We start from the raw sequence: 23,176 nt of genomic DNA, 5'->3' as shown, positions 1-23,176 counted from the left end.
CCACCATCCAGCCTCTCAGTGGGGTAGGAGGTGAGGGCCTGCGGCTGGACCGACGGGGTTTATCTCCGGCTGGGGCGCAAGGCTCCGGGGAGGCTTAAACTTGCTCGGGCTCCTGTCTTCTCCGTGGCAGCCCCCTGTCGCCGCAGAGCACAGGCCCAGGCAATGCTTATCCAACTGAACTCGCGTCCCCGCGGGGATCTTGCTCCAACAAAATACCCAGTTATCTCCCTCTATATAAAGCGGAAAAACTCGAGCTGTGCCTTTGCCCAGCTCCGCACCCTCGCCCCCTTCTTGCTGTGGCCTGCTTAGGTCTCCACTCGGAACTTCCCCTTTCCAGGACTGAGGCTGGAGCAAAGGAGGAGGAGGAAGAAATCAATGAAAAGTCGGGGTGGAGGGTGGAGCAGAGAGACAGGGAGGGGGATAGACAGGCAGAGACGGAAACTGGAGAGAGAAACCGGTAAAGAGAGCCAAAAAGAGCCGGAGAGGTCGCAAAGAGGGCACAGGCGCTCGCCGCGGATTCGGTACGGATTCCTTCCGCAGGCGTTTCTGCCGCGGCTCCGCAGCGCCCGGCTCCGGGCTGCCCCGGACGCGAAGGGCTGCAGGGTGCGGTCGCCTCGCCGCCCCCCCTCTTAGCCCCCTCCCCACCTCGCCCAAGGGGGCCGGAACGGCGTCGGCGCGCGGGGGCTTTTCGGAGCAGTCGAGTGGAAAATAGACTTTAACCCGCTTTGTGGCTACAAGGGCGCCTGAAGCGCTCTCGCGGACCAAGGCTCCCGGCGCTCAGGCGGGCCACTCCCAAGACCCGGCCTGGAGTCCCTGCAGAGTCACGCGGCACGCGGAACCCCTGGCCTGGGGCGCCGCAGGCCCGACCCAAGTCTGCGCACCCGGCCGCGGCCGCGCCGCCCTCACTGACCCCGGCGGCGGCGAGGAAGCTGAGCGCGCTGCGGTCCCCTCCTCGCAGTGCGTTGGCAGGGTCCGGGTCGCAGCCTCCCCACCACTGCCCGGCGCCCTCCTAGGCCTCGGGGAGGTGTCTCTTGCGGCCTGGAAGGCCCGGGTGAAAAAGTTTGCAGAGTACTGGTTCTCCTCTCCCACTCACCCCCGGGAAATTATTGCAAGAAATGGAAACCTGACGGAGCAGAGTCGTCCGCGGCTCCGCGGTCGCAGGTGGAAGGTGAGGGTCAGGGGAGGCCAGGAGGCCGCTGCGTTCCGGTGATGGCTGATGTGTATTCTTGGAGACAGTGTCGACTTACTCGGCCAGCTCCAGGTTAAGGCCCGGCCCGCCTGCACCTGAGCCCCACGACCAGAGAAGGCGAGGAAAGCCGCAGATCGCCCTGTGCTGAGGCCCGCCGTCCCGGTGCGAGCAGAGCGCGGCCGCCGTGGTTGGGCGAAGGAGGTGCTTCCGAACCCGGATTTGCGGCTTGAGGTCTGCAAAGTGACCACTCTGGCAGCTCCTCTCGCGCTGTCCCTGGCCTGGCCCCTTGTGAAAAGAATTGGGCGTCCCCCTTTCTGGAGCTGTCCCCCGCAACCCTCAGAAAACGCGAAACCTCTCGAGCAAGGCCTCGGCTTTCAGAACGCGGCCCAGAAGAAAGACGGTGGGTGAGCGTGAGCGGGAGGGTCCCGAGACCCGGGGAGCAGTGACCTGGTTATCAGAGAATGTATTTATCGGGCAAAAAAACACCCTCCCTCCCTCCGCTCGGATCCAAGTTGCCTGAGAACTGAAACGACATCCCAGGATGAATTGGAGAGGGTTCAACTGAGTTACACATCGGGAAGTGGGGTTGGAGTTTCTCCGAAGCCCCAGGCCCCTCGGACGTCTTTTTGGGCTCCCGCGTGGGCTGAGACGGTTGGGACGATCGCCAGATTCAGCTAAAAGGGCAGAGACGCGAAGAGAAGCCCGTGGCGAGGGGCGGATGGGGGCTGGGGGGAGGCCTAGACAGCCCGGCAGAGGCTCCAGTCCGCTTTTTGCCTCCGACTGCTGGCTCCTTCCCCACCCGCCGTCCCTCGCCCCGCCCCGCCCCGCCCCCCACCTTGGGGCAGGTGAGCGGCGGCCAATGGGCGAGCGCGGGGCAGGTGCCGGCTAACTCGCGCCTCGCAGTACAGCGGCCGAAGCTGAGCTGGGCAGTGCTGGGAGGACCAGGGGCGGGGGTCTGTCCTGGCTGGACTCGGGAGGGAGGGGGCCGGGCTCAGCCCCCAGGCCGTAGAGGCAGCTCGCAACATCGCACGGAACCCGCGCCAGTGCCCGCGCCGGGAGCTGCCCGCTCGGCCCCAGAGGCCGGCGCGCCTAGCTGCGCGCGGTGGCCCGACTCCGCGTTCGCTCGCTCTCACGCCCCTCGCCTCTCCGCGCCTGGCTCGCCGGCAGGGTCTGAGCGAGGGCGGGCGGGCGGGGGAGGTGAGGGGTGCTGGTGTGTGTGCATGTGCCTGGCTGGGTGCACACCCCGCACGGCGGCGGCGCCAGGACGCGGAGCGCTCCCCAGAGCCCGGCTGCCTCGCTCGGCTCCGGCGACCGCGACCATGTTCCAGCCCACAGCCAAGCGCGGCTTTACCATCGAGTCCTTGGTAGCCAAGGACGGCGGCACCGGCGGGGGCACTGGCGGCGGGGGCGCCGGCTCCCATCCCCTGGCGGCGGCCGCCTCGGAGGAGCCACTCCGGCCCACGGCGCTCAATTACCCTCACCCCGGCGCGGCCGAGGCGGCCTTCGTGAGCGGCTTCCCCGCCGCCGCCGCCGCCGCCGCCGCCGCCGCGGGCGCCGGTCGCTCGCTTTACGGTGGGCCCGAGCTCGTGTTCCCCGAGGCCATGAACCACCCCGCGCTGACCGTGCACCCGGCGCACCAGCTGGGCGCCTCCCCGCTGCAGCCCCCGCACTCCTTCTTCGGCGCCCAGCACCGGGACCCTCTGCACTTCTACCCCTGGGTCCTGCGGAACCGCTTCTTCGGCCACCGCTTCCAGGGTGAGTGCCCATGCTGTGCCCGCTTAGGCGGCCGGCCAGCGCTGGCCCTGCGGTGGCGCGGGGGAGGCTCGGGGGCGTGCGGGGGCTGTTCAGAAGTTGTTGAAACAAGGCTGTGGGGTCCGCAGAGGCCGATTCCCAAACCGGGAAGAGCCGCGCCGGATCCGTTCGCGCTTCCGCGGCGTTGGGTTCCCTCCCAGAGAGCCAGGTTGGGACCTCCAGGCTTGCCCAGAAAACGGTGCGGGTTCGGACGCCAAACCCGGGCGCATCCCTGGAGTTCTTCTCCTGATCCTCCCCGCGGCCTGCCAGAATCTGTCGGTGCTGAGCCAGTCCCAGTCCAGAGAGCGCAGCGCCCGCCGCCCCCTTCCTCTGCGCGGGCTGGACCTGGGACCCTACTTCCCTCTCACATCCACCACCAATTCCCAGATATCCGCCCTCGCTGGCGCGTCCCAGTGGGGCAAAGTCCACGCGCGTGTCCCGGGTCTGCGGAGAGAAGGGGCAGCGGGGAGGGGACACTGGAGAGTTAATGTTCCGTGAGGAGTTCTCCACCGTCTCGGGGTGTTTCTCAACAACCTCGACCCGACTTTGTCGAGTCACAAGTGCCTCTCGGACCCAGGGTCGGGAAGGGTTGCAATAGCAACCGGCTTCCTTCGCCATGCGCCGACTCTGGGAGTCCACCCGGCGGCTGCGGGACCCACGGCAGTCCTCCCAAGTAGGGGGGCGGGAGCTTTTAAGGTCGCAGGCTAGCCGAGCTCCCACGTCTTCACTGGGCAACGGGTTTGCTAATGAAGATCCCCCACTAGCCTTACAAACGCGCGCGCACACGCGCGCGCACACACACACACACGTTTCCATTATCTGACTTTCCCGAAGGAAAGAGTTGCATTTGTTGGAGTTCGTTTTCTTCCTGGAATTTGTTAAAGTTTGTTTCTCTTTTCTTGCCTTTTTTTCTTTTTAAAAGAATGACCTAATTTGTACAGTAATTGCTTAGTTTCCAGTTTTATTTTGTTAGTGTAGACGGGACTGGACTTCAGCCTTTTGAGGTTCCATAACTCAGAGCTAGGTAACCCGGCTTTTAGTGAAACCAATGAAAAGGATATGGCTAGAGCTTCGGCTGCCAACCTAATCTGAGGATAAACCGCGGTCTACACAGTCAAAGTAAACCAGATGCTTGGTACCATTATCTAGATAACAGAAGAAAAATTATCTTTTTTGAAGCTTTGGCTATAGCTGAACTGTTTCATGGGAAGCTGCTTTCCTGGTCCAATTTGTCAATTTGCTTAGTCCCATCTGACAAGTAGATACTGACCCAGCAGATCCCAACAATATAAAAGGCTGTAATTACTTGAACAAGAATTTTTGTGGGCAGACTTGTTTCCCCTCAGATTTCAAAGATTTGCCTAAATCATGCGGTGGGGGAGGGAGCCTATGGTGTCAGCCGTTTTGGGCATGAAACCTGTCAATTACAATGATTGTTTATTGCTATAAATGATTGAAGTTTTATTCAGAACTGAGTAAACCATCTCGGTGCTCCTTTGGCCCAGACCAGCCTGGGTCTCAAAACCTGGCACCCATGGGCCGATCTGAGAGTCGCGGCTATTTTTGAACCGTCGGGCCGGGGCAGTAGAAGGACCCGTGGTTAGGAGGCTGGTGCAAGGACAGGGGCTCTAAGGAGAGGGCAGAGCCGGTCCTAAGCCCTGGGGTCTCTGATCATCCGGGGAAGACCTCCCGCGCTGAGCCCTCGGCTTCGGACCCTGCGCCCCACGCCCTCCTAGATGCTTTTCCCGCCTCTGGCCTCGTCCCCGTGGGCACGGGGCGCCGAGGGCCAGGGACAGCTTGCGACAGATCCAGCTCCGGCTCTGAGCATTCCCAGCCAATCGAGCCCACATGAATTCTCCGAAAAACCTTCTCAGAAATTGCCGCGGCTCCCTGAGCCATCAGTGCCGGCGGGCACGTTGTTGAGTTGCAAAAACGGTTGAAATTTTCTCTTAAGAACCGTTTCTGGACGCGGAGATGGAGCCATGTGCGGCCGCATTTTTGAACTCGGAAATCCGTTGGACACGGAAGGACTTTGCCGACCCTGAGACGTTTCAGCTTTGGGTCGGGTCTTCGTCGCCGCCGCCCGATGCGCGGCCCGGCAGCTGTGAGCCTGGCGGTCCCAGCTGGGCCTCGGGGCTTCGGGCCGAGCCGTCCCAGGCCCTCCGGCGCCGCGTTTTCTAGAGAACCGGGTCTCTGCGATGCTCATTTCAGCCCCGTTTTAATGCAAGAAACGAAACCCTACACGAACGAAAAGGAACATGTCTGCGCTCCGTGCGCAGCGCGGGCCAGCGCTCGGGGAAGCGGCTTCCCGGCGGAGCGAGGCGGTGGAAGAGGAAGAGCCCACGGGGTATGGTCTGGATCAGGTGGCGGGATCCTGAAGCCGGTAGCCTTCGAGGCCTGAAGGGGAGGAGCCGGCGGAAACCGGGAATTGGCCGCACTTCGGTGCCATTTTCCGGACGCAGGAACTTTCCAAGCCGGGAACGGCGTCTGGAGGGGGCCTGGGAAGCCCCAACCCTCAAGGATCCGCGTCTGTAATGGGCCGGTGCTTCAAAGGGCGCCTTTGTTCCGGCAGGAGGAGGGGGAATGAGGTTATCTCCGCAGCTTGGCCGGCCTCTCCCACTCGTCGCCCCAGGCTCCTCCGCCCAGCCGGCCGGCTCAGAGCTCCTGGCCGGCCGCGGCCTCTCCAGAAGAGAGTTCAGCGGCCAGCGCCGGCACTTCGGATCCTTTAGTTCCCACGTCCGGCCACCTCAGTCCTGGGAGTCTCTCCTGCCAGTCCCTGCCTTCCCTGCATTGAGAGGCTGGAGAAAAATGGGGTGGGGTTCAGTTCCTCCTGGCTCCAGGGAAGCTGAAGTCATCCTCCTTCCACTTTTCCACCTCTCCTTGTCTGAAACTGACAGCCCACTGCCAGAGGTGAGAACTACTGCAGGGAAACGGGCCACACTGGCCCCAGCCCCAAGCTTGTTCTGCTCTTGTGGTCCAGTTAAGGGAAACTGAAGCTGTGGTAGGGACTGTTGAGGCCCCCTACCCATAACAAGAGGGGCCCAGGAACTTAGGCGCCTAAAGCATCACTCTATCCTTACAGAAACATAGAGCTATTTGATCAGTTTGTCCGGATAGTTAGTTTTGCACTAAACCCCCTCTCTCTTACAGGAAAAAAAACCTTGCTTCTTTTGAAATCCAGTCTGTCATCACCTTTCAGTATACGGAGTCATTTTCCTGCCCCTTGCTTCTTCGTGGCTGGGTCAGATGGACCCCTATGTTTCTGCGGGTACATGTGGACATAGCCTGAAGGACAGTCTATCTGCCCCAACAGGGCATGACAGTAAACCAAGCCTAGCTTTTCTTAAAATAGCCAGACTTGAGGCAAAGGGATGTGTGTATGTCACAAGGACAGAGTAAGCTTGTTGCTTCCATCCTCCACTTTGGGTTTATGAAGACAAACACAGAGAAGTCCACCATGCAAGGGACCAATACATACCCCCAGAATTACAAAACGGCCATCAAACCATACACACCGAGGCAGACTGCAGTCCTGCTCTCCCAGCCACAGATTGTCCCTGACACCCCTGCACCCCATTCACTCCCATCTACAGGGTCTCTCCAGGCTGCCACCTCACTTTTGACAAGCCTGGGCCAATTGAGCTGCTGAGGCCAACCCTGGAACTCTGGGATGAGCGAGGCCTTCTCCCTGCCCAGCTTATTTGTCCAGAGGCAAAACTACTGTTGGGACTCCACCCAGGCTCAGAACCACACCGTGTGCTGAAGCAGTTTAACATCAGCAAGAAGGGTTTGCTTCCCACCCACCTCTTCCACCTTTCTCTGGCCTATCACACTGGTACCCACTTAAGACTTTAATTCTTATTCCTACTTGGATCAGGCTCCTCCTTTCATTCCTTCTTACTTCCTCCTCTCTGCCAGACCACTTCCCTTGATCATCTATCCCCTTCACCACCACCAGTTAAACTTCCTTCATTCAGGCCTAACAGCCCTGGACCTGCCTCCACCTTGAAGGGCCCACTGGGCAGAGCGTCCCCTTCCATCTCCCCAAGGTGTGATGCCACTCCCTCTTGTAGCTGCACAGATCCAGCCACTTGAAATGGGAATGTGATTGTCAGGGGACTTCATTTCCCTTCTGGCAACCTTGTTCTAGAACGGGAGGGGGGGAACAATACCCAGCAATAAAAGACACCTGTGTAAGCCTCCAAAGCCCAAGGAGTTGGAGAAAGTAACGCCAGTCAGTTTCCACCAGCAGAGGGACACGAACAGTTACCTGGAGAGTTTTAGCAATAGTATGTCCATGATGTGCCCTTACTTCCCTTACAGAGGTATTTCCAGAAATGGAAAATCTCAGCTGAGATCCAAACAATTGCCTTAAACAAAACAACAGGTCAAACTGGGTAAAACCAGTGGGCCATTACTGGAGAAATTCATTGGCTCGGTCAATCTCAGTGGCTAACCGTGTGAAAACATTCCATCTTGGGCTCTTCATTGTCAGTGGCTCAACAGTACTGATATTTGCCCCTGCAAGAGAACCCATGGGTGATATCAGGGCCTGTTTCAAGTCTGAGAGCATGTGCAACCAAGCCAGAGATTGCACGAAGACCTGGTGGGGGGTTTACTGAACGTGGGGTGGTAGGTGGAGGCTCATTTTGGCTTTTGTACTTCCTGACCTCACCACCCCCACCCCGGGGGCCTTATCCCACCCAGGTTCAGCCCCTCCTCCTGCTTGTAGGAGCTGAGTTCCCATGATGGCCAACACTTGCCAAGGGACAATTACAGTCTTTGAAAATCCTGTATGGTAGATGGGAGAAAAAGACAGTAGGGAGGCTGGAGCATATATTTACACACGCCCATGCAGAAACCAATATATCTATATCTATATATATTAGAGAGAAAGATGACATCTAGATATTTATACACGTGTTTCTTCAGCACGGGACTATTCAGGGACGAAGCAAGGCCTTTTCCCACTGGAGAGCATTAGGAGTCTCCCGGGGGCAGTGAGCTTTACCTGAAGGCCTGGGGTGTTGCCTGGACATTGACCTACCCGCTGGCCTATTTTTACCACTTGCAAGGTAGAGCCTGGGCCTGTTGGCAGGAATTTTCAGAGGGCTAGTGGCCTGAGCATTTAGCTGCAAGTGTGGTTTAAACAGGTGTGAAAAGAGAGTGCCTTGGGTCCCTTCTAGTTCCTGAAAATGTGTTTGGCATGAGGGTGGTGAGCAGCCTCACTGTTCCCCATATCACCTTCGTGACTCTCAGCCCTGTCCCTCCTCGTGTAGCAGGGCCAGGGGACAAAGAGAACTAAGGGATTTTTCCCACCCCGGCCTCTTCCGCTGCTCCAGGCGCCTCGCTAGGCCTGGGCCCTCCTCCTGGCCCATCTAGTGATCCGCTGCTCTGCTCCTCCAGGCCTCGGTCGACCGACGGGGTAGCTTCTCGAACCCTCAGGAAGTGTGGGGGAGGAGAGAGGAGTGGACTTAAGGAAGGGGGCGGCACAAGGGAAAGGGGAAAAGTGGGGGCGGGAGCCAAGGATTGGAGAGGGCAACGGAGCGCCAAGGGCGGTTGCGAGCGGGTCCAGAGGGCCGGGCTCGGCCGGCTCCCGAGGGCGGCCCGGCGGCCGGGCTGCGGCTCACGGCGCCCCTTCTCTCTGTCTGTACCTGCTGTGTTGCCGTCGGCGGCGCGGCCGCAGCGAGCGACGTGCCCCAGGACGGGCTGCTTCTGCACGGCCCCTTCGCGCGCAAGCCCAAGCGGATCCGCACGGCCTTTTCGCCCTCGCAGCTCCTGCGGCTGGAGCGCGCCTTCGAGAAGAACCACTACGTGGTGGGCGCCGAGCGGAAGCAGCTGGCCGGCAGCCTCAGCCTCTCGGAGACGCAGGTAATCACCACCCCGCCGGCCCGCGCTCGGTCCGCGGGCCCAGGTGCAGGTGGGGGCGGGCAGGTGCAGGAGGGGCCCGGGGCTCACGCCCCCGCCTTCCCCGGACTCGGTCCCACTCAGTTCCAAAAGCTACCCCTACCCCCCGCGGCCCTCCGGCAAAACCTATCTCTAGAGCCCATTCCCTCCCGCTGCGGTTAGCCTCGCCGAGGCCGCAGGGCCTCTGTCAAGCTCTAAGGACCCACCAGGACTCTGGACTCAAACCACAGCCCAGCCTGCTCTCAAAGCCCACAGGAGGCGCCGGGTTCTCAGGAGGAGGCAGGGCCACGCCGCTGTCACTCCCGAGCTGTCCCAGTGTCCCCTGGAGCCGTTTCAGCCCTGTGGTTACTGCGGCTCTTCTCCCGCCTCTCCTCTGGGGTGCTCACGGTTTTGTGGGAGGCCCGGCCCTTTCCCACCCCCCGCACCGGCTTTGCTGCTGTTCGTGGGCCGAGTTGGCGGAGGCCTGGGCTGCCCACCAGCGGCTGTGGTGTGGGGAGAAAGCCCACGTGTCCTCAGGCTATAAACATCAGAAGTCGAGGAAACAGCCAGGAAGGGGCCAGCCCTGCTTGGGGTCGGAGGGGGGCGCTGATCTCTGCGCAGGCAGGCTGCTAGGGCTCTGGAAACTGGTGTTTGGGGCGCGCAGACATGGGAGGCAAGTGGGAATGGTGGAAAAGTAGATTCGGGGACTCAGGGACTGCGTTCAAACACTTGGAGGGCTGTTGAGTTGGGGAGGGAACAAACTCCAGTGGCGTTGGAGAGGTTTTGAACTGGATGAAATTAGGGTAACCACGGAGTATTTTTGTAACTGATAATTAAGAAAAGAAAAAATTAAAGAACTAGATTAGACTTCTATGGAGGCAGATTTGGGTTTATTGTAAGTGAAGACTTTGCCTTAAATAAATGCTGTGTGGAAGGACCGCCTGAGCTCTTGGTCCCTGGGAATCCGATATAGCTGTAGGGGCTGGCTGCTTCCCTGGAGGCTGATTTCAGTGTCTGGATAGGCCTTGGGAGATGGTACTCCCTTCCATCCCTCAAAGCTCCCAGATGTGCAAATGAGAGAAGGCCGCTTGCTTGCCCAGGGGCCCCTCGGGCTTTTTATCATCCTCTCCCCATTTTGGGTGGTCTGGCCCCTACTACCTTCCATCCTAGTGCCCTGAGGAGGTGTCTTGCGGGGAGGGGGACAGCCTGGAGTCTCCCACGGAGTAGTGAAAATAGGAAGGGGGCCCAGTGGGGAATCCAGATCCTAAGTGCCTCCCCAGTCCCCCAGCAGACATCACTGGCTGGTCCTCACATTCTATTTTGGTTTCTATTGTCAAGACGTCTTATCTGTCTGATGCTCCATTTAATCACACATTACTTTCTCCTCTACCGCAGGACCCATGCTTTTTCAGATTTGCTGGTTGGGCTGTTCTAACTACAGAGCTAAAGCTTACAAAACAGCCAAGATAATTTTTAAAATGTTTAGAAGAAATATACGCTAAAAAAAGAAGTTAATAAAATAATACCCCCGTTCCCTCATGGCAAACAGTGTTTTAAAGTTGTCTAAAACAAGGTGTCAATTTAAGAATGGTGTTTATAGTTAGCATCATTTAAAAAGTATTAGTTATTAAATTTTAATTGCAGAAGTGTAAGAAAACAAAACGGTTTATAATCCTCCCACCCACAGATTAACACTTGTTGAAATAATGTCATTGTTTTTAAACTTTTAATTTTTTAGCTCAGTGAGGGCATTTTTAATTCACTTTCTTTCAAACCGAATCTAGCTGCCTGTTTGCTCCCCACAATGCCAGTTAGTAAATGTAATGATTGTTTCCTTCATTTTTGTTATGTTTCAAACACATTTAAACCAAAACTGGGTAGAATAATATAGTATATCCAGCTTAACTATCAAAACTCATGTCTAATCTCGTTCTATCTATAGATGAGCTGGTTTTAGCATATGGGACAAAAAAACCCAAAAAAACCAAAAAACCACAATAGAACTATGGGAGGCTTGAGTCTGAGAAACCATCCTGTAAAGGCTCCTCTTTTCAGGTGAGGATTGAGATAGAGAGATGAGGTGGGCAGAGCTCCCTAGGAGGACAGATTGGATTTTATTATCTGCCTCCTTGCTAATTGACTGTGTGACCTTGTGCAAGTTACTCAACCTCTCTGAGTTCTAATTTTCTCATCTGGAAAATAGATTGTTTAAGGATTAAAGGCATGTAATAGGAATTCAAATAATATGAATTCTTATCCCCAGTCCTTCCCTTCCCTCTGCGTAAAGTAGTATATATATCAAGGTGGTTAGTGTTACAGTAAGCCCCTAGACTGGGCTTCCTGAATTAGTCTGGTGTTTCTTCTGCCATATCTGGTCTCCTTCACCATCATAGCTGTCTTTCTGTCCCTCTTGTAACTTATCATTTGGACTTAGGCTACCTAATTAATTATCCATCTTTCAGTATTTACTGGGCAAGCCTACCTGTCATTTCCAACTATTGGCTATTTGTCAAACATCCATTTCTGCCGTCAGTCCCCTGCCATCTATTTCTACTGTCAGTAACTACATTAACTACATTTGTCTCTAGGAGCTCTCCAATCCATCCTGTACAGATAGCTGTTTTATATCTAGCCACATACTTCTCTGTCTGAGCTCCTTAAAATGCCTCTCCAAAGCTGGTTAATTTATATTTCCTATTTTCTATTAATTACATTCTTCTTCCTCCTAACTAACACTAGCTCTCACCCAATTGTTGATTATTTCCTTATCATCTATTCTGTTTTATCTTCTGTGTACCTACCATCCTTCTCAAGCTTCCCTCTATACAGATCTAGTTAGCTACTGACAGGGTATTTGCTTATCTATCGTGTCATCAGCTCTGTCTTTGTCTTCTTTCTGGGCCTCAGTTGCTGTATCTGTAACATTTAATGAAATGAACTCCATGGTTCTTTCCAGCCCTGAGTTTCTGTCTCATCTATATTTTCCTCTGTATTTCTGTATAGTGCTCCCTCCAAGTTCTCAGAGCTCACAGTACAGCTCCGGTATATCATAATACGCATAGGACTTTGCTGCTGTGAAATTATCTACCACGTCCAAATGTCACTCTGTAGACTGGCTAGTTCCATCTCACAAGGATGTCTCAACATACAGATTCCCAGGCCCCATTCAGGAGATTCTCTTAGAAGTTCCAGGATAGGATCCAGGAAATGTTTTTAAAACAGCTCTCTGGGTGATTCTGATGAACAACAGGCCAGCTTTGGGAGTCAGGGGTCAAGCCTTCCTGCTTCTCTCTCTGTACTCTATAGGGTCCTGCTCAGTGACGAGCAAGGAGTCGATGCTCCATAAACATGTATGGAATAAAGAGGCAAATTTCTGGGGCGCCTGGGTGGCTCAGTGGGTTAAAGCCTCTGCCTTCGGCTCAGGTCATGATCCCAGGGTCCTAGGATCAAGCCCTGCATCGGGCTTTCTGCTCAGCGGGAAGCCTGCTTCCTCCTCTCTCTCTCTGCCTGCCTCTCTGCCTACTTGTGATCTCTATCTGTCAAATAAATAAAATCTTAAAAAAAAAAAAGAGGCAAATTTCTGTGGATTGTACACATCTCCATGTGTTAACTTTATCAGTCATTGCCCTTGCTTTCTGTAGTCACTGACACCTCCCTGTGTCTCTGTTTTCTATTCTTCCCTTGCACTTTATTTTAGATGTTCTAGTTTTATCCACCAGTTCGTGGGTAAAACTCCTGGTAGGAATAAGGAAATCAGTGTGTGGGTCTTAATTTAGGGCTCAGGGGTCTCTGTATGCTCAAAGCTTTAGTATGAAGTGTTGGGAGGTGGGCAAGCTGAACTTCTTTGTTGGGGCAGGTTTGTATGTTTGGTGGAGTGTTGGGTATCTATGCGGGGAAGGCCACGGGTCAATCCAGAGAGTGGAGGGAGTGGTCCTGGGAAAGGGCTGGTTCTCCTTTCTGGCTCTGATCACTTGCTCCTCACTGCTGTGGCGCTGCTTTGGAGTCTGATCCGGATGACTGGGTGATGTCCTAAGCTTCAGTTCTGGTGGGGCAGACCCGGATTAGAGTCAGATCAGAGCTGTGAGTGGAAGTGAATGTATGTATTGTAATGGGTGTGTGTAACATGTATGTGCTACAGTGTGGGGCACATGCAGGCAGTGTGATTGATGCCCAAAGTCACGTGATATCACATATACGTGGCATGGAAGGCGGCTCGGGTGCTTATGTGCACGCATAGGGGTGGCATGTTAGGTGTATGGGGAAGGAGTCCAGGCTGATCAGCCGGTCAGTGTTTCCAGCTGCCCCTCCTGCTCTGATGTGTTCAGCAGGTGTTTCTTCACCTTCTCTGGCTTTGAGCTGTGACAAAGGGGTGCAGAAATGGAGTCCTCGGCCTTGGAGATTTGTGATGGGGGGAATTGTAAAGTGTGCACGCTGGCAGAATATGCACAAGGAGTGACTAGAGTCTCCTTGAAGTCACAGCTGTGGGCTGAGGGAAGTGAGGGGAGACCTGCAGGGGTGGAAGGTGCCCAGAAAGCTTGGAGGGTTGCATAGGGTTCTACATTGGTGGGAAGGAAGGGGAGGGTTTGATGTAGGTGGATTAAGATGCAGCAGGAGGTGTCAAGTCTGGCCACCATCCTGGGGCCCAAGAACAGGTGGGGAGGTCTCAGAAGGAAAGAGTGTCTGATTACCTGCCTGTGGGTTTTTCCCTCTGGGGCATTGGTAAGGAGACTTCTTGGGGTCCATTCCTGCTCTGAAAAACTCTGCTTTTAAATGTTTGTTTGTTTGTTTGTTTGTTTTAATTTTATTTGGCAGACAGAGATCACAAGTAGGCAGAGAGGCAAGTAGAGAGAGAGGGAAGTATGCTCCCTGCCGAGCAGAGAGCCTGATGCGGGGCTCGATCCCAGGACTCTGGGATCAGGACCTGAGCCGAAGGCAGAGGCTTTAACCCACTGAGCCACCCAGATGCCCCTGAAAAACTCTGCTTTTGAGATGATGGTTGAGAAGGAGATATCCAAATGACTTGAATTTTAGGGAAGGTCAAGAGACATTTGTTACTAGCTCACTGTCGGTCCTGAGACGGACTCATCTCTTCTCCAGGTCTTGGTTCTTTTCCAAGAACTTCTGCGTCACTCAAGTTCCAGAGTCCAGTGGGAGGCAGAATAGGGCAGGGGAGGTGAGGGAGACTGGAGTAGGTCCCTAGGGGCTAGTCCTAAGGAGGCAGATGACTGTGATGTCTTTCTGAGAGTGAGGGCAAGCATCCAGATGATCTGGCAGAGGAGGAGGCAGGAAGGCTTAGGACGAGTTGGGCTGTGGTTGACAAGGAGTCAGAGGTGACCTCCCTCAGTTTGGTGGGCCTAGCATGGCATCGGGCTTGACCCTGAGAGTGGGAGTAGCTCATATGATCAAATAATAGGAAATGGATCCCCAGCAGAGAGGGCTATTACCTTGATAGAGTGTTTGAACACCTTGCAGACAAGTATTCTCCTGAATATAGGCAGGCAGGAATATAGGCAGACTCTTCCATTTGGGATGGGCTAAAGTTGGGGACCAGTGGAAATGAAGGGATCCAAATCTGGGTCATTCAAATAGCAGGTTACTCAAAAGTAAAGTGAAATAATTGGCTGGAGCTGTAGTTTGCTTGTATGTTAGTTCCTTCGTCAATTCATTTGCTCATCAATACATGCACACCTTCATTCATTAATGTTACATACATCAGCCGGTCCTCTTATACATTAACGCACGCATGCGTTCATTCATTCCTCCACAGCACCTTCTTCATCCTGTTTGACTCATGCTGACTCCTGTGCCTCAGTAAGTCTCCCTCCCTCCCCCAGATTCTCCCTAGAAGTGGTTAACCCAGTCCACAACATGGAGAATTAAGAACTGACCCTATTGTAGAAGTGTCCACTGAACTATGCCTAAAAAGAATCCCATCTCTCCAGCCATCGCACTTCCCAAACCGCTTTTCTGATTAGACCTCAATCCCTCCACCACCGATTTTCTTGGGCTCTCCATGTCTGGCCGAGGCACCTCTTGCCCAGAGCACAGGGCCAGGTACTTCACCTGTAGCCAGCTTGCTGAACAGACCGGCACGTGCCCAGGGGGACGCCAGCCCACACTACTACGCTGCTTTGGTTCTCCAGGTTCCCACCGCCTGATAAGCAGACAGAGGTTTTAGAAGTAAATGAACGCACTGCTGGGGTCCCTGTTGCTGACACAGGGAGAGTTACTCGGGAAGCACAGACAGGCAGCAGGGCAGGTCCAGCCCAGGAACATCTGAGCAGGCTTTTGAAGGCTAAGCAAGAGTACTCCAGGCAGGGAAACTCAGGTAAACATGGAGAAGCTTGGAAGGATCTGGCTTCTCTGAAACACTGAGACAGTCGGTGAGATGGGGACTTGGGAGGCCACAAGGGACCTCTCTCCAAACCCATAGGAGTCACAGATTGGGGAGGGGTTTCTTCAGCCAACATCCTGATGGTGCCCAGGGCCTGTGTGCGGGTATGGTGGGGAAGCGGGTACAGAATAAATACAGCTTCGTAAAGCTAGCACTCAGAGCGGGACACACACTGCATGACCTGGTTCCTTTCTAGGGCCTCTGTCCTCCAGGGAAAGGGCTCTGGGGTGACCCCAGATCACCCCGCTGGATTCCGGGGTAATGTCACTCTGGCCTCCTACTACACTCAGAGCCCAGTTCTTTTTCTTTTTTCTAAGAAAAAATAACTCTTTTTTTTTTTAAAGATTTTATTTATTTATTTGAGAGAGAGACAGTGAGAGAGAGCATAAGCGAGGAGAAGGTCAGAGAGAGAAGCAGACTCCCTGTGGAGCTGGGAGCCCGATGCGGGACTCGATCCCGGGACTCCAGGATCATGACCTGAGCCGAAGGCAGTCGTCCAACCAACTGAGCCACCCAGGCGTCCCAGAAAAAATAACTCTTAATTGTTATTAATGCATCAAGGAAAAGACAAAAAGTGGAAAGAAGAAAGAAATGTCACCCACACTTTAAGTACATTTCCTTCTAGTCTTTTTTCCCCATGCATAGATTTTGTTTTCCCATGGTTGTGATCACACTGTGCCCAAACCGTATCCTGCCCTTTTCACTGACATTATTAAGTCATAAGCAGCCCCCTGTTATTACAGTCTTTGTAAACAGCATCTGGTCACTCAGCCTAAGGCTGTTCACAAGATAGCCAGTCTGCCTTAGGAGACAATTTACCTCCCTGTTTCTAGAAAGCTGCCTCCTTGACCCTGGTCGTTTTCATGGAGAAAATATTCAGGATGCCCTTTCATTTGGGTGCCCAGGAAAGGTGGCTCTTGCCAGAAAAAGTACCGTGTGCCTGGAGCTCCACCATTGAGGACTTTCCTCGTTCAGGCTGGTGTTGTGGGGTGAGGGTAGCAGGCTGGGTCCACCCCACTCCAGACAAGTCTCCTTCCCGAAAGGAGCCTTGGAGTGTGTGTGGGAGGGAGAAGATGCAGAAAGGGGCCAGCTGTCCTGGTGTAGCCCAGAGCTTCCCCAATTGCCCCATCCCTCGGCTGGGCTGGCTTAGCCCTTGGCCAGCCTCGAGGGCCCTCGATAATGCCATTCCGGCCCGCATCCAGGCATCCCAGGCACTCACCCACCTACTGGCTGGCGTAGTGTCAGTGGGCTCTCGGATGGGGGGCGAGGACAGTCAGGGGCCAGATGCAGCTGTGCTGAGAACCACCCAGAGCCCAGCCTGCCCTTTATCCCAGAAAGGTGGTTATGGGATCTAGAAGTCTTGCCCCCAGAGCATCTACCATTTTCCTTTGTCTGTCTGAGGTGAGACAGGCAGGCGGTGAGTTTGCCCCCTGCCTTAGAGACGAGGGAAGAAGCTCCTCCCTCCCTTACTGTATCCACTGAGGCCAGGGGCTTCATTTCTTCCTATCCCTAGCTCCATGCCCCCACCCCCCGCCCAGTGCTCTAAAATTAAAGGGCAGGGTCTCCCTGGGGAGAGGGAGATGTTAGGGGAAGCCTTGGACTGGGTGGGCTCCATGAAGCGGACAGGGGGCCGTGCCTGGGAGGCATGAAGGCAGAGCGTCTTGGGCAGGAAACTGCTCCCTGTGCCCTGACATGAGGCCTGCTTTTGGCCCAACACTGCCTTGTTTTATAGCTACAGCCTGTGCTTTTCCACCATTCTTGGAGTGGGTCGTCTTCTGAGGATGGCCCCTGTCCCCACCCATTCCAGGATCTTCCCTCAGCATTCACTGCTGCTGCCAAAAACCGAGTATGCTCACCATCATTCCACACACACGACCTCCCACTCACCGCCGGCAGGGACACCAGGGGTCACCCAGCGGCAGCCAACAGCACCTGCTGGCTTTGTAAATGAGCTCTCGATTTCAGGAAACCATCCATGTCTCTGCCATCTCTGTGTCACCTCCCCCAGGGACTCTTGGGAGCAAAAGCCCAGGAGGTGCCCTGGAGCTGCAAAGCCGCCGGAAAAACATCTCTCCTACAGATGAGGGGCATAAGCCCAGAACAGGGAAGGAACTTAGCAAAGAATCTGCGCTCAGGCCCACTTTCGCCAACTCTGAGGATGGGGGCGGGCAGGCGATGGCCTGGCTCTGCAAGGCCAGCAGGAGCGGACAGACTGAGCGAGGCTTCCTCCACCATCTCGAGCACTAGGTCTAGTTAGGGAGCCCTCCTTGATCATGCATAAGAGGATGTTAAAGGCTGTATCTTGGACACTGAGCAAATGCCGGGGGAGGTGGGAGAAGTGAGGGGTGAGGAGAGATATGGCTAAATCTGGGGCAGCTTCCTGGAGGAGGTGAGCTTAGCATTGTTTACCTGCCCCTCCAAGCCCTCCCTCCCCCCCCATCACAGAGGACAGCTATCGGCTTTTGAACCCTCCCCTTGTCAGGACTCTCACTGCCTGACACAGAAGCAGGGGGCCCTCTCTGTTTAAGAGGAGCTCACTTCTGTACTCTTTGGTTTCTCCTGTGTAACCTGTTCCCATATTTGGATGGGCTGCAGAGGCCAGTGCTTCGGGGGCAAGAAGTTTAGAGCACTGGCCCCGATCGGGCTGCAGGCACCCCTGTGTCTAAGGAGGAGGCCTCATTAGTGGGTTTCAGACCACCATGAGTAGCTGCCCCCCGAGGGAGCAGCCATCCACCTGCCCAGCTCAACCTCTGATGTGGGGTGGGGGGAATTCCACCTGACGTTGTTCACAGGGTCCTCTGGAGAAGCTGATTGACCTAGACGGTGTGTTAGTTGGAACCTTGAGTGGCGGGGTATGTGACCCTAGGAGTGCTCTGGCTGTCCTGGGCACCGCTCTTGGAGTGGACATCACCTCCTGGTTATTAGCCATGTCTACTCTGCCTCATTATGCTGCAAAGAGCACAGGGTGGCTGGGGGTGGGGGTACATCAGGGCCACAGGCGCTCATCAGGACTCATGCAATGGCTTTTTATACGTCCGCCTACTCACTCTTTACCTTCACCTCGTGAAGGAGTGATTATTATCTCTCCCTAGAAACGGGTAGGGACCCAGGCCTGCCAGGCTCCAGAGCCTGGCTTCCTCCCCTCTGCTGTGCTGTAATTGCTCCCTGCCCTCTGTGAGAGGGACTGGAAGATGGCCCCATCTTGGCCCCCTGTGTCCTCTCCCCGCCCCACCTCATTCACACCTGGAAGCGTAGTCTTTCAGATCCAGCAGGTGGCACCTGGCCAGAGGAGAGGACCCTGGCCTTGGTTTCCCCATCTGGCTCCCAGCTCAGCCTGGGCACTGAGACCCCAGGAGCTGCTCTGGGGGCCTCCTGGGTGTTTCTTACTTCTGCCCCTCCCTCCCTGGCCCAGGTGAAGGTGTGGTTCCAGAACCGGAGGACAAAGTACAAGCGTCAGAAGCTGGAGGAAGAGGGGCCTGAGTCTGAGCAGAAGAAGAAGGGCTCCCATCACATCAACCGGTGGCGCATCGCCACGAAGCAGGCCAACGGGGAGGACATCGACGTCACCTCCAATGACTAGGGTGGGCAGCCTCGGATCCACGAGAGCAGAGCACCTGCTCGCTGCTGGCCAGGGCCCCTGGGTGGGCCCAGCTGGACTCTGGCCGCTCTCCCGCCAGGCTTCGGGGAGGCCTCGAGCCACGGCCGCACAGGGCTTGGAGCCTGGGGCCACTGCTGACGGAAGGACAAGAAATGGGCTGGCTGAGGCCTGGGACTCCTCCACCTTCTCCTCAGAGAGCCCGCCTGCCTGGGCAGGCCGCCGGCCACAGCAGCCTCCCAGCCATTCTCCACTTCTCTGATCTCCTGTTTGTTTTGATGCGTTTCTGTTTTAATTTATTTTCCAGGCACCCACTGTAGTTCTTAGTGATTCCCTTGTATCTCCCTTCCCTATGGGAATAATAAAAGTCTCTCTCTTAATGACATGGCATCCAGCTCCACCCCCCGGAGCCTGTGAGCCTGGGGGGTGGATTCGGGCTCTGGGGACCAAGTGGGGACAGGCAGAGCAAGCTTGTACAGCACTTGGGAGCCTGGGGCAGGGCCTGGGAGACTCAACCCATTACCTTTACTCCTCTGATGGTGGTCCACCCTGATCTTGAGCTCTAGCTCTAGAGAAAGGGAAACTGAGGCTAGATGTGGGGAAAGACCAACCTGTGTCTTAAGGGAGGCTAACTACACTCAGGCCTTTCCAAGGTTATGGAGCAGTGGGAAGCAGGCACATGTGGCTTAGGGGAGAGACAGAATATGCCCACTTCTGCGTGCTGAGAGATGCGCCTACTGAGAGATGCTGGGGGCTCCTTCAAGTGAAGAGACACTGGGAGTGAAAGGGAGGGCTGGGGGCAGAGCACCATTCATAGAAGCTGACCATCCCAGGCCCAGGTTCTGGCCCCGCTGGGACACTCATCCATCCCCAGAGCACCCCCCCCCCAACACACACCATGCAGAGGAAAGCTTTCGAGATGGGGCATAAGGCTGAGCCCACCACCTGTCCCCAAGGACGCAGGGCCTCTAGCCGGGAAAGAGAAATAGGGCAGGGCCTGACTGAGCTCTTTAATCCACCTGCCCTTCTGGTTGTCTGCTAGCCTTTCCTCCTGTCACAATTCCTTCATCTTTAAAACGCAAGACCTGTATTCCTAACCTTTCCCTTACGACATCCAGACCTGTCTCCACTTCTTCACCTGCCGTGTGCTCCCCAACCCTCTGCCTGTGCTGATGACATCACCAATCACCGATTACCAGCACCCTTGGGGCCAAACTCAGCTGCCACCTGTTCGGCTTTACTTACACCGTTCTCTTCTGGCCGTTCCCTCCTTGACTCCCACACCCCTGCCTTCATTTCAGTGCCTCTGACACTGTCACCTGCCCCTCCGTCCTCCTGTCTTGTCCTTGCCTCATCGGCCCTGTTCCTCATCAGGGCCAGTCCCTGTGCCTCCTGCCTCTTCACTGTGCCCTGCCCCTGGGGCTTCACATCTATGTCCGGAACTTCTCCTGGCTCCCCGGACTCCCTCCAGCTGACCCCTGCCGAGCTGCAGACCCACCAAGCTTGCTGCCCACATCTGCTGCCTCCAGGCCCCCTGGCACCTCGAATCCAACACATTCACCACTGACTCATCTCCCCACCAGTTCTCCTTCAGGACTGCCCACCTTGGCAAACAGCCAAGGTTTCTTCTACCTTGGGAAGCAGTGCCCATGGCTCCCAGGGCGTGGGGAGGGGAGGGAAGGGAAGGAGTGGTAGGCGTAATGAGGTTTGTGTGGATGTCAAAGAGGAGGTCCCTCCACACTCTGGCTAGCGCATAGGACTGTGTCACGCCCATCCTAAGCCCCTCACTCTACCCCTACTTCTTTCCCAGCCTTGGCCTCTCCTACCTCACTCCTGGTGCCCTCTACTTCAGTCTTGCCCCTGTCATCCCTGTCCCCCAGTAAGCCATGGGTTTCGCCTGTGCTGTGCCTTTACTTGTGTTTCTCTGGGCTCCTGGAATGTGCTGGGGACTTGATCAATGTTGACGTCCATGTTGAAGACCTGCTGTCTGGGGCACATGCAGGGATCCAAGCACAGAAGGTCCTTTTGCCCGGACTGTCAGCATCTCGCTTGGGTCCAGTCAATGCTAGAAACTAAAGGGCTTTCTCCCATCCCAATGCCCTTCCCCACCCCCTCCACCAGGAAACACACTCCTTACAACTCGAACGTCCTAACCTCAAGGTGCGTTCTCTCGCTGCCAAGCAGGCGGATAACCTCTGGGGAGCATGTACACCCCAGTGGGGTGAGGTGGAGAAGGGGAGGCGTCCTTTTGGCACTGGTGGGGGCAGAGGAATGGGAGAACTGTTCCTCTCCAGATTCTCTCACTTGGTGGGGGAGGGGGTGCGTGAGGATCACAGCAGAGCCGCCCCTGTCATCCAGATAAAGGGCTGGAAAGGACCCAAGGAAACCTGCCAATCTTCCTAGGCCAGGCCCGCGAGGGGCGGGGCGGGAGTCCCCACCGCACTCCCATCCATCCCCCGTGTTGTGCCTCTCCCTGCAGACGGTAAATATTGGTGTTGTGACTTCATTAATAAAGGCTTCTGTGAGCCTGAAAAACATGGAATCAGGATGAACTATTTTCTGAGCTGCCGGCTTGCCAGGTTTGCTAATTTGGGAGTTTTTGGGCCCTCTCCAGGGAACAAACCAAAGTTTCTCTCAAAGAGACACAGATGCAGCCGGGAAGGGGAGAAGAAGCCGAGGAATGACGCTCCCATCCCTCCCTAGACTCCTCCTTGCTCTTGGAGATCGGGGCCCTGCAGGTGGACAGGTGGACAGGGGCTACTTGGCCTGGCTTTCCCCAAAGGAGCCTGGCATTGTTATGTCCCCTCAGCTGGGCTGGCCTCCCAGGCCCTGCAGGGTCAGATGGCTGAGACACTGACAAGAGGCAACCCCACGCTACATGGGGCTTAAGTGGAGGGAACGTGGGGCAGCCGTTCTTAATTCTCATGGCCCGAGCCACGTGCCTCTGCTTCAGGGAACGATCTTTATGCTCTTGGCGTCCATGGAACTTTCCGAGATTAGCCCCCACAGCTCTGTAGCCGCAGGGCTTGTGCTCTTGGTGTCTCTGCACTCGGTTTTCACCAGCTCCTCCTCGGGGGCGCCGTGATTGCCTCCCGTGGGGCTTCCCAGAACCCCGGGCCCAGTGAGCTGGGTTCTGCCCAGGAGGGAGCCAGGAAGGGGGCGCCCCCCAGGCCTCTGCGGGAGCCCCTGCTCCCGGGCAGCCCTGCAGGGGGAGGGGCAGGGAGGCCAGCAGGCTGAGTGGTGCAGGCCCAGCCAGCTTTCCTGTCAGACAGGCGCTGCCAATGCGGAGCCAGACATCGGGAACAGGTTTAACCAATTACCCGAGCGCCCCATCTGCTGTCTGGGGTGTGTGTGAGGGTGAGTGCATGTGAGGGTGTCTGGGAGTGTCTGGGAGGGCTGTGGGCGTGTGTGCGCGAGTGTGACTGTGTGGGTGTGTGTGGGCGTGCGGCGGTGCGCGTGGGCGGGGTGTGCCACCTGTCCCAGTCGTACCCCCTCATTTGTCAGGCTGTGGCCACCGGCTTATGATCTTCCTGTCTCCCCAAGACCTGGGGAGACATTCACTCCATGAATGACCCACCCAGCGCCCCAGGCCCTCGCTCCCTACTCCCCTCATCACCACTCTAGCTCCCAGGGCTTACGAGAGACCCCGGAATCACACCTTCTCTCAAATTGCACATTCGGATGTTCTTTTCCTACTAGACCCCATGTTCTTCCCGCTCACTCTCTCAGTTTTCTTCTACATCGACACTTTGACCTCCTCACAGGCCGCTCCTGGCTGTGCACCCATTTGCTCTCTCTCCCACATCCCCTGGTCCCACGGTTCCTTGGTTGCACCTGCTTGGCAAAAATCACAAACTTTCTTGAATCTGTTTCCCCGTCTGCCCTTGCAGCTGAGTCTGTGAGGACATCAGGCAAGAGCGCTGGATGGCACCCCTTGAAGTCCAAGGTCCCAGCCTCCGTTTAGGCCTCACCCTTAATAAACCCACTCTTCTTCTCCACAGGGGATGTCTCAAACAGTCACCCTTCTCCCCAAACCTCTTTTCCTGCTTACCCTCAACAGGAGACCTTATTTCCATCTCTAGAGGGAAATGAGAAGCTCTGGAAGTGAACACCTTCATATCAATTGGGGGCCAGGAAGAAAGAGGTGGTCTCTTCAAACGGGGCAGTCGGAGGAGAGTTGGATAAAGGAACAATTCACCAATGTTGGGAACCCAACAATGGATGTTGTAGTGCCCCAAGGCTAACGACAGTGGCCCACAGCCCTGGGACCAGAAAAGGCAGGGGCAGGAGCAGTTATCAGAACCTGAGAGGACAGATGGAG

The 23,176-nt window shown here is 55.8% G+C and overlaps 1 protein-coding gene across 1 annotated transcript; it reads left to right on the top strand.

Annotated features, from left to right (window-relative positions):
• Positions 1-1,174: 1,174 nt before the first annotated feature.
• EMX1 (empty spiracles homeobox 1) lies at positions 1,175-21,391 on the top strand. The gene is made up of 3 exons (XM_047747095.1): positions 1,175-2,944; positions 8,667-8,851; positions 18,673-21,391. The coding sequence occupies exons 1-3, from the start codon at positions 2,410-2,412 to the stop codon at positions 18,838-18,840; spliced, it is 888 nt and encodes a 295-aa protein (XP_047603051.1). The 5' UTR covers positions 1,175-2,409; the 3' UTR covers positions 18,841-21,391.
• The last annotated feature ends 1,785 nt before the right edge of the window (positions 21,392-23,176 follow it).

This window comes from Lutra lutra, chromosome 9 (genome assembly GCF_902655055.1).
Source record: "Lutra lutra chromosome 9, mLutLut1.2, whole genome shotgun sequence".
Lineage (NCBI taxonomy): Eukaryota > Metazoa > Chordata > Mammalia > Carnivora > Mustelidae > Lutra > Lutra lutra.
The sequence above is the reverse complement of the archived record's forward strand: the minus strand, read 5'-3'. Positions and strand labels throughout refer to the sequence as shown.

Excerpts from the sequence above, each read along its gene's own strand:
- EMX1 (XM_047747095.1), top strand. The coding sequence starts at position 2,410 with ATGTGCCTGGCTGGGTGCACACCCCGCACGGCGGCGGCGCCAGGACGC. Across the intron at positions 2,945-8,666 it reads CTTCGGCCACCGCTTCCAGG|CGAGCGACGTGCCCCAGGAC; the intron begins GTGAGTGCCCAT and ends GCGCGGCCGCAG. Across the intron at positions 8,852-18,672 it reads TCAGCCTCTCGGAGACGCAG|GTGAAGGTGTGGTTCCAGAA; the intron begins GTAATCACCACC and ends TCCCTGGCCCAG.